The sequence below is a fragment of the Tupaia chinensis genome, unplaced genomic scaffold (genome assembly GCF_000334495.1).
Source record: "Tupaia chinensis unplaced genomic scaffold, TupChi_1.0 Scaffold000559_1, whole genome shotgun sequence".
In the NCBI taxonomy this organism is placed as follows: Eukaryota; Metazoa; Chordata; class Mammalia; order Scandentia; family Tupaiidae; genus Tupaia; species Tupaia belangeri.
In genome coordinates this window covers 475,657-487,442 of record NW_006160071.1, presented here as the reverse complement: position 1 = coordinate 487,442, position 11,786 = coordinate 475,657, and the positions used below count along the sequence as shown (strand labels likewise).

Below are 11,786 nucleotides of genomic sequence, written 5' to 3'. Positions count from 1 at the left end.
AAAAAAAAAAAAAAAAAAAAAAAAGAAAAATCATGAGGATAGACTCAGTCGGGAGGCCAAGAGGTGGCACAGTGGTCATGCAACCAGACCCACATGGGTGGGCCACTCAGGGAATAAGTGATCCAGGAGCCCAGGAAGAACCAAATCAGAAGCAACTAGGACACCCGGAAGTTACAATACATTTTGGGTGGTTTGGTAAGGATGGGGCCTGTGGGTGTGAATTGTCCATGGTTTGCTGCCTATTACACATTTGTTCCTGACTGGGAAGTCACATCCCTTGTAGATATCAAGATTCTGCCTCTCTCAGTAGATCACGACATAACTTCGACACCTCTCCAGGGCTCTCTTAGTGATCTGGGCCCTGGTACTAGAAGCACAATTCTATTTTTGGGTGGGGCAAAGGTCAGGACTACCACTCAAGGTCTATGAATCCATCAAGTGTTAAAGTTAAGAGGGGTTCAGTCCACAATCCACCCTTCCTGCCTTAGCCATCTTTTACCTGGCTCTGTCTTAACAGCCCAGGTTGTCAAGTTCCTTGCAGGAAATCTTCAGGCACAGTGGTAAGATAAGGTGATCACAAAAATCTCCATCCCACCCTGGATGGTCCTCTCTCCTCTCCTTGCATGGGAGAGATAGTCCAATGATAGTGCTCCTAGACTCAGGGAGGCTCCCAAGCTGTACAAGACAGAAAGTAGATTCAGTTCTAAATCCCAGCATTATGGACAAAACCTGGCAGAGGACGGACTGACTGCCTGAGGGGACCGTAACAGCAGCCCAAGGGTGAGGACAAATTGAGCCCAAATGAGATATCCAGATAGACTATTATGACTAAGAAGCCCTCTGTCCTTCATTCAAAACCATGAGTGGTGGGACCGGCAGGTGACACAGTTCGTAAGGGCGCTGGACTCCTACATGGCTGACTGTGGTTCAAGTCTGACCTGGAGGCTTGCTTTCTGCAGATCTGTGTAGTCTACGGGCTTCAGTGACCATGTTTCTTTCCACTATCATTTCATGAAAATTAAGTGATTAAAAAGTATAGGGACCAGCAGGTGGCATAATGGCTATGTCACTGGACTCTCATCTAGTCAACCGCGGTTTGAGTCCTGGACCCGGTGGCTTAAACTCACGCCGGGAACGTGTGCATGCGCACCCAAGATCCCGAGAGGAGAGTGAAGGGATTGCAGCATGGCCATCCCCCCTGGGGAGTGATTTCGGCTTTCTGTTTGTCTGTCTCTCTCTTTCTGATGAGTACATGCGCCCTATAGCAAAAAAACAAAAACAAAACAAGTAAAACCTTGAGGGAGCCGGTAGGCAGTGTGGTGGTTAAGGGCACTAGACTCCCACATAGCCAACTGCAGTTCAAGTCCTGGACCTGGTGGCTTGCTTTCTCACTTTCCCTCTCTCTCTCTGGTCATATAAAAATAATAAATTAAAAAACAAAACAAAACAAAACAAAAAACCTACCTTGAGGGAGTTGAAACTGAAAATAGAATTAGAACCATAGTCAGCTTCAGTTTCATCCTTTGGTTCATTTTCTTTTGTTCAACCCAGTTACCTTGCCTCAAGGCTGTCCCACAGAAATGCCCATGTGTCTTTTAACTTGGGTTCTAAGATCTCACAGCCTGAACTCCCCTTAACCCTGCCAGTATGTGACTGTTGAAGACATGACACTTTCTCAGGGGCTGGGTGTCCCCATGGAATCTGGAAGTCTTGGGGTCTGAAACTTCAGGCATATTATGGTCTGAATGTCTGTGTCCCCTAAGTTCCCAAGTAATAATCCTAACCCCCAGTGTGATGGTATTAGGAGGTGGGGCCTTTGGAAGGGAAGCAATGCCCTCATGAATGGGATTAGTGTTCTAGTAAAATAAGCCTGAGAGAGCATGAACCGGCTCAGGGAGAAGGCACCATCTATGATCTAGAAAGTGAGCCTTCACCAGATCTGCTGCCACCATGGTTCTGGACTTCCCAGCCTCAGAATTACAAGAAATAAACAATGAAGTTTATGGTATTTTGTTACATTAGCTTGAAGGGACAAGGCCTAAGACCAAGGATAAGAAGTTAGCTGCAGGGACAGCTGACGGCACTCTGTAATGCTGGAACTACATGGGAAGGTCCTGGGTTCATGTCCAGAAGCTGCCCCTGTGCCATGTAAGCCTGTGATCTGAGCTGTCTGAGGCTGGGGGTGAATCACTGGTTGAGAGCCCTATTGGGAGTGGGCTCTTTTTTTTTGTCTCTGTCATGGAAGAAATAAATGGATAAGGTTTTTTTTTTTTTTTTTTAAGAATTATTTAACTATTTACTTGTCTATTTATTTTAATTTGGCTGGGGGTGGGGAGGGAGGAAGAGAAAGTGAGAAAGTAGGCCTCCAGGTCCAGGACCTGAATTGCAGTCAGTCCTGCGGGAGTCCAATACTCTTAACCACCACGCCACCTGCTGGCCCCATAAGCACATAAACTTTTTTTTTTTTGGAGAGGTTTTTGCTAGCTCGTGCACTCGCCAGAGACAGAGAGACAGAGATACAGAAAGTGAGAAATTATCCCCCCAGGGGATCAGAAAACGAGAAATCACCCCCCACCGCAATTCCTTCTCCTCCATTCTCCTCTCAGGATCTTGGGCACGCATGCACACGTGCCCGGCGTGAGTTTTAAGCCACCGGGTCCGGGACTCGAACCACGGTCGACTACGTGGAAGTCCAGCAACATAGCCATTACGCTAACTGCTGGTCCCAACTTATAAACTTTTAAAAAAAGATTTATTTTATTTTATTTATTCATTCATTTATTTTAATTTGACCAGAGACAGAGAGAAAGAGAGAGGGAAAGTGAGAAAGCAAGCTACCAGGTCCAGGATTTGAACCATGGTCAGTTATGTGGGAGTGTCCAGCACCTTAACCACGCCACCTGCTGGTCCCACAGCACATAAACTTTTAAAAACAGGTTAAGTGGGGGGATCAGCAGTTAGCATAATGGTTATGTCGCTGGACTCCCACATAGTCGACCGCGGTTCACGTCCTAGACCTGGTGGCTTAAAACTCACGCCAGGTGCGTGTGTGCCCACGTGCGTGCCCAAGATCCCAAGAGGAGAATGGAGGAGAAGGGATTGTGGCGTAGCCATCCCCCCTGGTGGGGTGATCTCTCCCTTCCTGTCTCTCTGTCTCTATTCATCTGTCTGGTGAGCGCACACGCCTGAAAGCAAAAACCTCTCCAAAAAACCCCCAAAAAACAAAACAAAAAACAGGTTAAGTAGGGACCAGCAGATGGCATAATGGATGCATCACTGGATTCCCACATAGTCATGGTTTGAGTCCCAGATACAGCAGCTTAAACTCAGGCTGCCTCCCCATCCCCTGCTCCCACCTCTTGTTTGCTCTATCCCTCTCTGGTCAAATTAAAATAGTTAAATAACTCATAAAAAAAAAATAAAAAGATCTTTCAGAGTCAGCAGGTGATGTGGTGTTTGGGGCACTGGACTCCCACATGGCTGACCATGGTTCGAGTCCTAGACCTGGTGACTTGCTTTCTCTCACATGCATGCCCATATGCTGGCACACTCAGGGAGGGCCCCAGACAAATGCATAATGTTCCCATGCTGGTCAGCCTCACAGAACACTGTGTTACCACCAACTAGTCCCCAAGGATGTCTACTCTTTCCAAATATCTTACCTAAAAGGAGAACGGTGTCTGGCTTGGGCCGTTATACAGGTTAGAGGCACTGGCTGTGTGGCCTCAGGGCAAGGACCGACATACCATGCTGCTCCTTGCCTCGACTGCTGCCCAGGGCCAGGGAGGGCGGCTCACAGTCGCACTGCACATCCATCCCCATCTCGGGTTTTCATGCACACTTGTTCTGGGGCCATATTTCTAGAATATGTGTCCCTTAAAAATAATGTCATTTAAAAAAAAAAAGAATCATTCAATTTTATTTATTCATATATTTCAATTTTTAAAAAGAATTATTTTATTTAAATTTATTTATTTATTTATTTAAATTTGACCAGAGAGGGACAGAGAGAGAGAGAAAAATGAGAAAGCAAGCTGCGAGATCCAGGACTTGAACCGTGGTCAGCCACACAGGAGCCAGCGTCCCCAACCACCATGCCACCTGCCGGCCCCATTATTTATTTCAATTTGAACACACATGCACAGAGACAGAGAGACAGAGGGGGAGAGAGAGAGAGAGACAGCAAGCCACCAGGTACAGGACTTGAACTGTGGTTGTACATGTGGGAATGTCCAGCACCTTAACCACCATGCCACCTATTGGTCCCAATAATATAATTGTTTTTTAAATACTCATTATGTTGACTTGTCAGAATGAGAAGATCCAAGACACCCACCCTAGGACCTGACTCAAGCAGTCTTCCTGTTTCCCCTGTGACTTTTTTTCAAATAATTTATTCACTTATTTATTATCATTATTTTTCAATTTGACCAGAGACAGAGAGCGAGAGAGCGAGCAAGCAAGAGAAAGCGAGAAAGCAAGCCACCAAGTCCGGGACTGGAACTGTGGTCAGCTATCAGTCACGTGGGAATCCAGTGCCTTTAACCACCACACCACCTGCCAGGTCCGCCACCCTAACCCATGTGACTCTGACATTAAAAAACATGCAGGGAGGGAGTCACAGGCTTCAGAGGGCTGGGATTTTTCAGTTCATCTCCAGGAAGGGTTATAGATTAGTCGCTCCACACGACACAAAATTAGGAACTGAAATTTGGGTCAACTAAACCCTGACAGAGGAATGGGGAAATCTGTGACCCGGAGAATCCATGAGAGCACCTTCATTTTCCTGCCAAAGAAGGCTGAAAAACTCAGCCTTTGCTGCCATTCTGTTCCTCTACCCTGAGCATGTCCTACAGCAGGGGACAGATGAACCTTCCCTGAGTGTGGGGAAGCAGGGGAGCTTGTTAGGGACAGTCATGGGCTTTGTTCACCTCCCCTCCCCAGTGGAAAATGTTCTGTTACTTCATTCTCCTTCCCATTTCAACCCCGCAGTGCAGGCAAACAGCTGAGGAACGGTGGTGAATTCGTCTGCAGTAACCACGCTGAGCTCTGGACACTGGTGGTGGGCAGGCTGTGATGTGGCAGGAAGGGGTTGCTATCCGCAGGCTCCAGATTTCCAGGCAGCACTGCATCTCTCTGGCTGCTGGATGGAACATGAACACGGAAGCTGACCCTGCCTCAGGTAAGTTCTCTGTACTCCCTCCCTTCCTCTGGCAGCCCAGCTCTGAAGTAAGGTACAAGGGAGGGAGCATTCTCCTGGAAACGGGCTTTTCTTTTTTTTGTAGTTCAGAAACTGCAATCAGTGTCTAGTTGGCGCAGGTCTGCGCAGGGGTGGATGGAAGTATACATCTGGAGTTGTTTTGCCTTTTTTAAAAAATGTGGATCCTGGGGAGAACAGGTCAAGGCCAGAAAATGTGGCAGGTGTTGCTCACAGATCTATCCCATGATGCTGTGGTCTGGAAAGTTTAACGACCGACTATCACTGGCCTGCGTAGGGGACAAACATAAGAAAGAGAAGCCCCTCTCTAGACACCCTAACCCTTCATCTCCTCTGTGAAACTCTCCATGCACACAGCACCATTCCTATGTTCCAGGCTTCTTTCTCCAGCGCTCTTTGGGCCCCTCCTTGTGGCAGGTAGAATTCAGATAACCTTCAAGTGACAGAACCCCAAACCAAGTGACTTCGGCAGTTCACTTCTCCCAGGTGACCGCTGCTGGCAAGTGGCTCTTCACAGCACTGGCACCCAGGCTCCTTCTGCCTTGCTCTGCCTAGTGTGGCCTACACTGAGATCGTTTGCTGGCTTGAGACAGCTGCACCCAGTCATCCAGTCTACATTCCAGGGTGCCCGAGGGGGATCATGTCTTTCCCCTTAAGGACATATCCTAGAAGCTGCACATAACACTTCCTTCCACACCTGATGGCCGGAATTTAATCAGAACCTCACACTAAACTGACACTCAGAAAATGCTGTGACCAGCCATGTACCCAGCTAAAAACCAGAGCTTCTAAATTGAGGAAGGTAGAACAGATACTCAGACAGCTGGTTCTGACTGCCTTTACTGGGCCCTCCTATAACCCTGAGTATATGAGACCATCTCAGAGACAGGGCCCAACCTGATGCTCTTCCCCAACAGAGACCGTCCGACAAGAGATTGGCAATTTACAGCTAGCCCAGACTGACTGCTTACCACGTGCAGGCACCATTACACCCTTCGCAGGTGTTAACTCGTGTGACTCACAACCAGCCTTAGGATGTATCTGAGTGCTACTTTTACCCCCGGTTTACAGAACACAAAGCTGAGCTCAGAAAGGCTGGTTAACTTACTCAAGATCACACAGCTTTCACTGCAAGAGCCAAAACCTGGAGCAGATCATCTGGGAGCAAGTTCCCTGCTCCATAACCAGCGAACACTCAGCCAGTGTCCCTGAAACTGAACTGTACCACTGCAGGGCTCCCCAGAGAATGCTTCTCACTCTTGCAACAAATGACGTACAGGCCCAGGGACGAAGCCTTGCCCAGAGAGAACACAGAGAACATGGCCCTGAGGTGGCAGCCTGGCCTCTGTACTGAAGACTGAGATGACAGGACCAACTATTTCTAGACTTTTATTTCTCTGTGTAAAGGGGAAAAAGGAATAAAATAAAAACGGCACAGTTGACACAAAATAACGACTGAAGGGGAGGAAGGGAGCAAGGGTGGAGAAGTGGGGGAGGGATCCCCATCACAGCAGCAGGAGCCAATGACCCTGGACGCTCACATCTCTCTCCCACGTGGGCTGGAATGGCCCCTTTGTCCCAGGGTCACTGCCCTGTCCCACCTGTGTCCCCCAGTACCCTGGGAGGTGGACAGTGAGTAGGCTTCCCAGGCCAGGGAGAGGAAGAACCGTGCTGGGGAAGAGGCCTGGGGTCAGACCATGCACAGGGAGTGACAGCCAAATGCCCCACTTCTTCCTCCCGAGAGAGGGACTTGCAGGGGTTGGAGGGTGGACTGCAGAGGCTGGCGTTGGCTCCTCTTCCAGCATCAGGCAAGAGACAGTACTGGGGAAACAGGAACAGGCAGGAATCAGAACCACAGCTCTCCCTCTGCCCACGGCTGCCCTCCTAGGAGATGCCCACAAGCCAGGTGTCCGTCCTTGCAGACCACCCTCCCGCCAGGGCTCTGGGCTCTGGAGGTCTTACCAGTCAGGGCCTCCTGGGCAAAGTACTTGACATCCACATCCTGGTCCTGGGTTAGCTTCTCCAGGACGGGCTTGACTTCACTCTGCAGGGTGCTGGCAAGATAAAGGGAGGAGAGAGGCCAGGTTTGGCTAGAAGTAACAGGCAGGCAGAGGGTTCATGAGCAAGGAAGTGGACAGAGACATACACAGGTGGGGAATAGTCTCAAGAGGCCAAGACAAGGGCCAGCAGGTGGCATGGTGGTTAAAGGCGCTGGATTCCCACGCGGCTGACCATGGTTTGAGTCCAGGACCTGGTGGCTTGCTTTCTTTCTTTCCCTTTCTCTGTCTGTCCCTCTCGGGTCAAGTTAAAAAATAATAACAACAAAAGAATAACAAATGGAATTAAATACATAATTCTTTATTTAAAGAAGAAAAGAGTCCAAGACAGGCACATGCATGTAAATTAAACGTTTCTGAGGCTCAGGCTGAAGGTCTGGTAGAAAAGGACAGATGTTTCTGGGGCCCAGGACAAGGCGGTCAGAACTGACTGGGAAAGTGGGACACAGGCTCACAGAACCCACAAGTCTCCAAGACTCAGCAAATGGATGTGTACGGAGCTCACAGCAGTAGGAGTGAGCACAGAGTAAGTCATTCTGGATTCTTGCCCAGGGGCAGCTGGGGCCAGGAGAAAGACCAGTGTGGTCTGTACCACGCTGACCACAACTAATAGGCATGGTCGCAAAGGGAAAGTTCTTGGCCCTGCAGGAGCCCAGAGCAGCCATCTACTCTCATAAGGAGGCCTAGGGAAAACCATCTGCAATGAAAGTTGATTGTTTTGGGGAACAAAGGTACACTTCAGAGAAGCAAAGGTGTGAGCCTGTGTCCAGGGACACGGATACAGACAGCAATCAGAAATGCAGACTGTGTGCCCCCTTCCAGTCGGCAGACAGCTTCCCTCCCCTAAATGACCACTCTCTCTCTCTCTTTTAAAAAGAATTATTTTATTTAACTTTATTTATTTTAATTTGACCAGAAAGGGAAAGGGGGGGGAATGCCACCAGGTCTGGGACTTGAACAACGGTCGGCCATGTGGGAGCCCAGCACCCCTAACCACCACCATCACTTGCAGGCCCCAATAACCACTATTCTCAATTCGACTTGGATTTATTTTGCCTGTTTTTGAACTTGATACAGTATTTTTCAGGATCTGGCTTCTCACTCAGCATGTAACAGTCACTTGTGTTGCTGCTGAGAGCTGGCACCTGCTTAACAAACTTCTGCCTACCCTACATTATAAAGAAACTTCCATGTTATCTTCTAGAAGCTCTGATACTGGTCGATCACCTCAAAAGTACTTATTTATGTACTAAGATGGACATTTTAAAATTCCCATGTGGATATTCACTTGACCAAGCCATTGTGGAAAAGACGTACACGCAGCGAGAGCAACGGCAGCGGCTGTTGTTAAACACACGTGGGTTTGCTCCTGTGCTCTGACTCTGCCTCACTAGGTTATCTGAAAATTCTTATGCTTACACCTATTTTAATTACTATGGCATTTTAAGTCTAGAAATCAGGTAAGTATAAATCGTCTAACTGATCTTTACACTTTCCCTGGCTAAAATTCATGTCTTGGCATTTCCATGTTATTTTTAGAAGCAACGTGACGATTTACACTGAACAACCTACTGAGATTTAATGGGATTATGTTGAATATAAAGATGAATCTGGGTAACGGTCCTACCCACGGATATTATGTAGGTCTTTAATATCTGAAAATGAAGTGTTCTACTGCTTTCATTATGTTTGCGACTTGCCATTTGGCTTTTTATTTTTTGGAGAGGCTTTATTTGCCATAGGGTGCATGCACTTGCTAGAAAGACAGAGACAGACAAGAGAGAGAGATAGTGAGAAATCGTCCCCCAAGGGGGATGGCCATGCCGCAATCCCTTCTCCTCCATTCTCCTCTCGGGATCCTGGGCACACACATACACGTGCCGGGCCTGAGGTTAAGCCACTGGGTCCAGGAATCAAACCATGGTTGACTACATTGGAGTCCAGCAACATAGCCATCACGTCAATTGCTGGTCCCAGTCATTCGGTATTTTTGGTGCAATTATAAATTATACACACACAAGCACAAATATATACACACATGCATGTGCACATACATGCATATATAAAAATATCTGTTAAGTGCTTCCATTCTCTTATGCTTTGTTGCTAGTATCGAACACCCACATCTTACCCTCTCTCGCATTTTATGTTGAGGAAGGAGAAAACTAAGACCTTGGGGTGGGGAAGGACAGGCCAAGATCACACAACAAGCAAAGAGCAGTGCTGGGCCTCAAACCCTGAGCACTATCTTCAAAGAACAGAGATTAAGATTCTCTGACCAAGCCCCCACTGGAGTCATGAGGGAGCTCCCAGCCTTACCTGTTGTCTAGGATGGGCCCTATCTTCTGCAGGGACTTGGCCACATTGAAGCGGACATTGGCGACAGGGTCCCCAGCCATACGCAGGACTGTGGGCAGCATGTGCTTGGTGGTGATGTCCTGTCCACAGACCTCAGACAGCACCTGGGGACCAGTGAGTGGCAGAGGGATGACTGTTTAAAGTTCATGGCTACATTTTATCCCCTAACTCTGATGAACCCACTTGCAATCACCAGGTCCTACTGGGAGGCTGGGCACTGTGCGGAACTCTGAGTCTACGTTCACCCATCCTGGGGGCAGCTCATCCTCCCGAAGCTCCCAACTCCCCTAAACACACTCCTAATATACCATGTCTCCATGCTGGGACGTCCTGGTCGCTCTCAGACTCTCCTCCATCCGTTGGGGACAGGCCTTGATCCCTAACTCCTCGAGATCCCTACTTACAGTGATCTCCAAAATGTGCCGGGAAAAAAAATCTGGAAATAGTTACATTTCTTTTTAAATGCCAGCCTTTAATTTTTCTTTCTTTTTTTATATTTGTTCTTCTTTTTTTTTTTTTAAAAGATTTTATTTATTATTTTTTCACATGAGTCTTGCCAGAGAGAGAGAGACAGAGAGAGGGGAGGGAGAAAACAAGCCATCAAGTTCAGGACTCGAACCGTGGTCAGCCATGTGAGAATTCCAGCACCTTAACTACCATGCCACCTGCTGGACCCTAATTTCTAACTATGTGTGTGGTTTATAAGTACAGCAATGTATGAGCTTATTAGAATGTTAGTAAAAATTAATACAGAAGTACTTCCTATATGTAACTGTTCTAAGTCCTGTGTACATATAGCAATATTCATCTTTATCTTTTTATTTATGTATTGTTTTGGAGAGGTTTTTGCTACAGGGCACGTGCACTCGCCAGAAAGACAGAGACAGAGAGATAGAAAGTGAGAAATCACCCCCCAGTGGGGATGGCCATGCTGCAATCCCTTCTCCTCCATTCTCCTCTCGGGATCTTGGACACACATGCGCATGCGCCTGGCATTGAGTTCAAGCCACTGGGTCCGGGATTCAAACCGCGGTCAACTACATGAGAGTCCAGCGACATAGCCATTACTCTAACTGCAAGTCCCAGCCATAATCATCTTTATAACCTGACGTGGTGGATAGTGGGATGAACAGAATGAATTCTTAAAATTTGTATTATCATTATTATTTTATTAATGTTTTTAGAGGTTCTTGCCTTAGGGTATGTACATCACCAAAGAAACAACCAGAGAGAGACAGTACGAGGGAAAGTGAGAAATCGCCCCCCTGGGGGAATGGCCACACAATTCCTTCTCCTCCATTCTCCTGGAACTTGGACAGGCACACGCACACGTGTGCCAGGCAGGATTTCCAAGCCACTGATGTGGTTCTAGAACCAGTCAGCTGTGTGGGGTACAGCCCAGTGATGTGACCATGACGCCATCTGCTGGCCCACGCTATTAAGTTTGCTATAAGGTATGCGTGCTCAGAGAAAGACAGTGAGGGATGGAGGCAATGCGTGAGAAAGCGGGCCACCAGCTCCAGGACTTGAACCACGGTCAGACATGTGGGAGTCCAGCACCTCAACTACCACACTACCTGGTGGTCCCCAGAAAGAATTTCTTACAGTGAGAAATCTGGAGCTTTAAGTGTCAGATAACTTTCTTAAGGCTCACAGCTAATGTGCAGCAGGTCTAGAACTGAAAACAAGGTCTGAGTCCAGAACCTGGACACTTAACCATTGTACTGTAAAACATCCAGTTTGCAGGGAAGAAGGGTGCTCACAGCACTTGGGAGATCACTGCCTGCACAGGTCTGGTTTCCCCGCCCCTGGTCTCCCACTGTGTAGGTCCCCTCCCCTAGAGGTCCCAGGACCCTGACCTTGGGAGCTCCGGCCCTAGGCCTACTATCCCACCAGCGTCTCTATGGCCACAGATCTCTACCACTTCTTTATTTCCAAGTCAAGTGTCTCCCTTGGGACCATCAACCATCTTCCTTTCTTGGGTGCTTTAGCACCCCAGGGATAGGTGGAAGGCAGGTGGGGTTGCTCACATTGATGCAGAAGAGCGTTGTCATGCGGTGCAAGTAGTTGGGGTCTCCAGACATGGCCAAGACTTTGGGGATGATAGTGGCATGGGCCCACTCTTTTCCGAACTTCTCTACCAGCTTCTTCAG

At 48.0% G+C, this 11,786-nt stretch overlaps 1 protein-coding gene and 1 long non-coding RNA gene across 3 annotated transcripts in view; one reads left to right on the top strand and one right to left on the bottom strand.

The window, feature by feature from the left end:
* Positions 1–4,174: 4,174 nt before the first annotated feature.
* Positions 4,175–6,718, top strand: LOC106735876 (uncharacterized). Its single transcript, XR_001371072.2, has 2 exons — positions 4,175–5,182; positions 6,136–6,718. It is a non-coding gene; the product is annotated as an uncharacterized LOC106735876 (long non-coding RNA).
* The window catches only part of PPP2R1A (protein phosphatase 2 scaffold subunit Aalpha), a 47,020-nt gene continuing 41,828 nt past the window's right edge, over positions 6,595–11,786 (bottom strand). The window contains exons 13-16 of one of the 2 annotated variants that reach the window (XM_027775396.1): positions 11,664–11,777; positions 9,595–9,737; positions 7,181–7,272; positions 6,595–7,039 (exon numbers count right to left, since the gene is read on the bottom strand). In XM_027775396.1, the coding sequence (XP_027631197.1) occupies positions 7,023–7,039; positions 7,181–7,272; positions 9,595–9,737; positions 11,664–11,777 (366 nt within the window). In that variant the 3' untranslated portion in view covers positions 6,595–7,022. The remainder of the gene's footprint in view (positions 7,040–7,180; positions 7,273–9,594; positions 9,738–11,663; positions 11,778–11,786) is intronic. The other variant, XM_027775395.1, reaches the window with a different exon arrangement.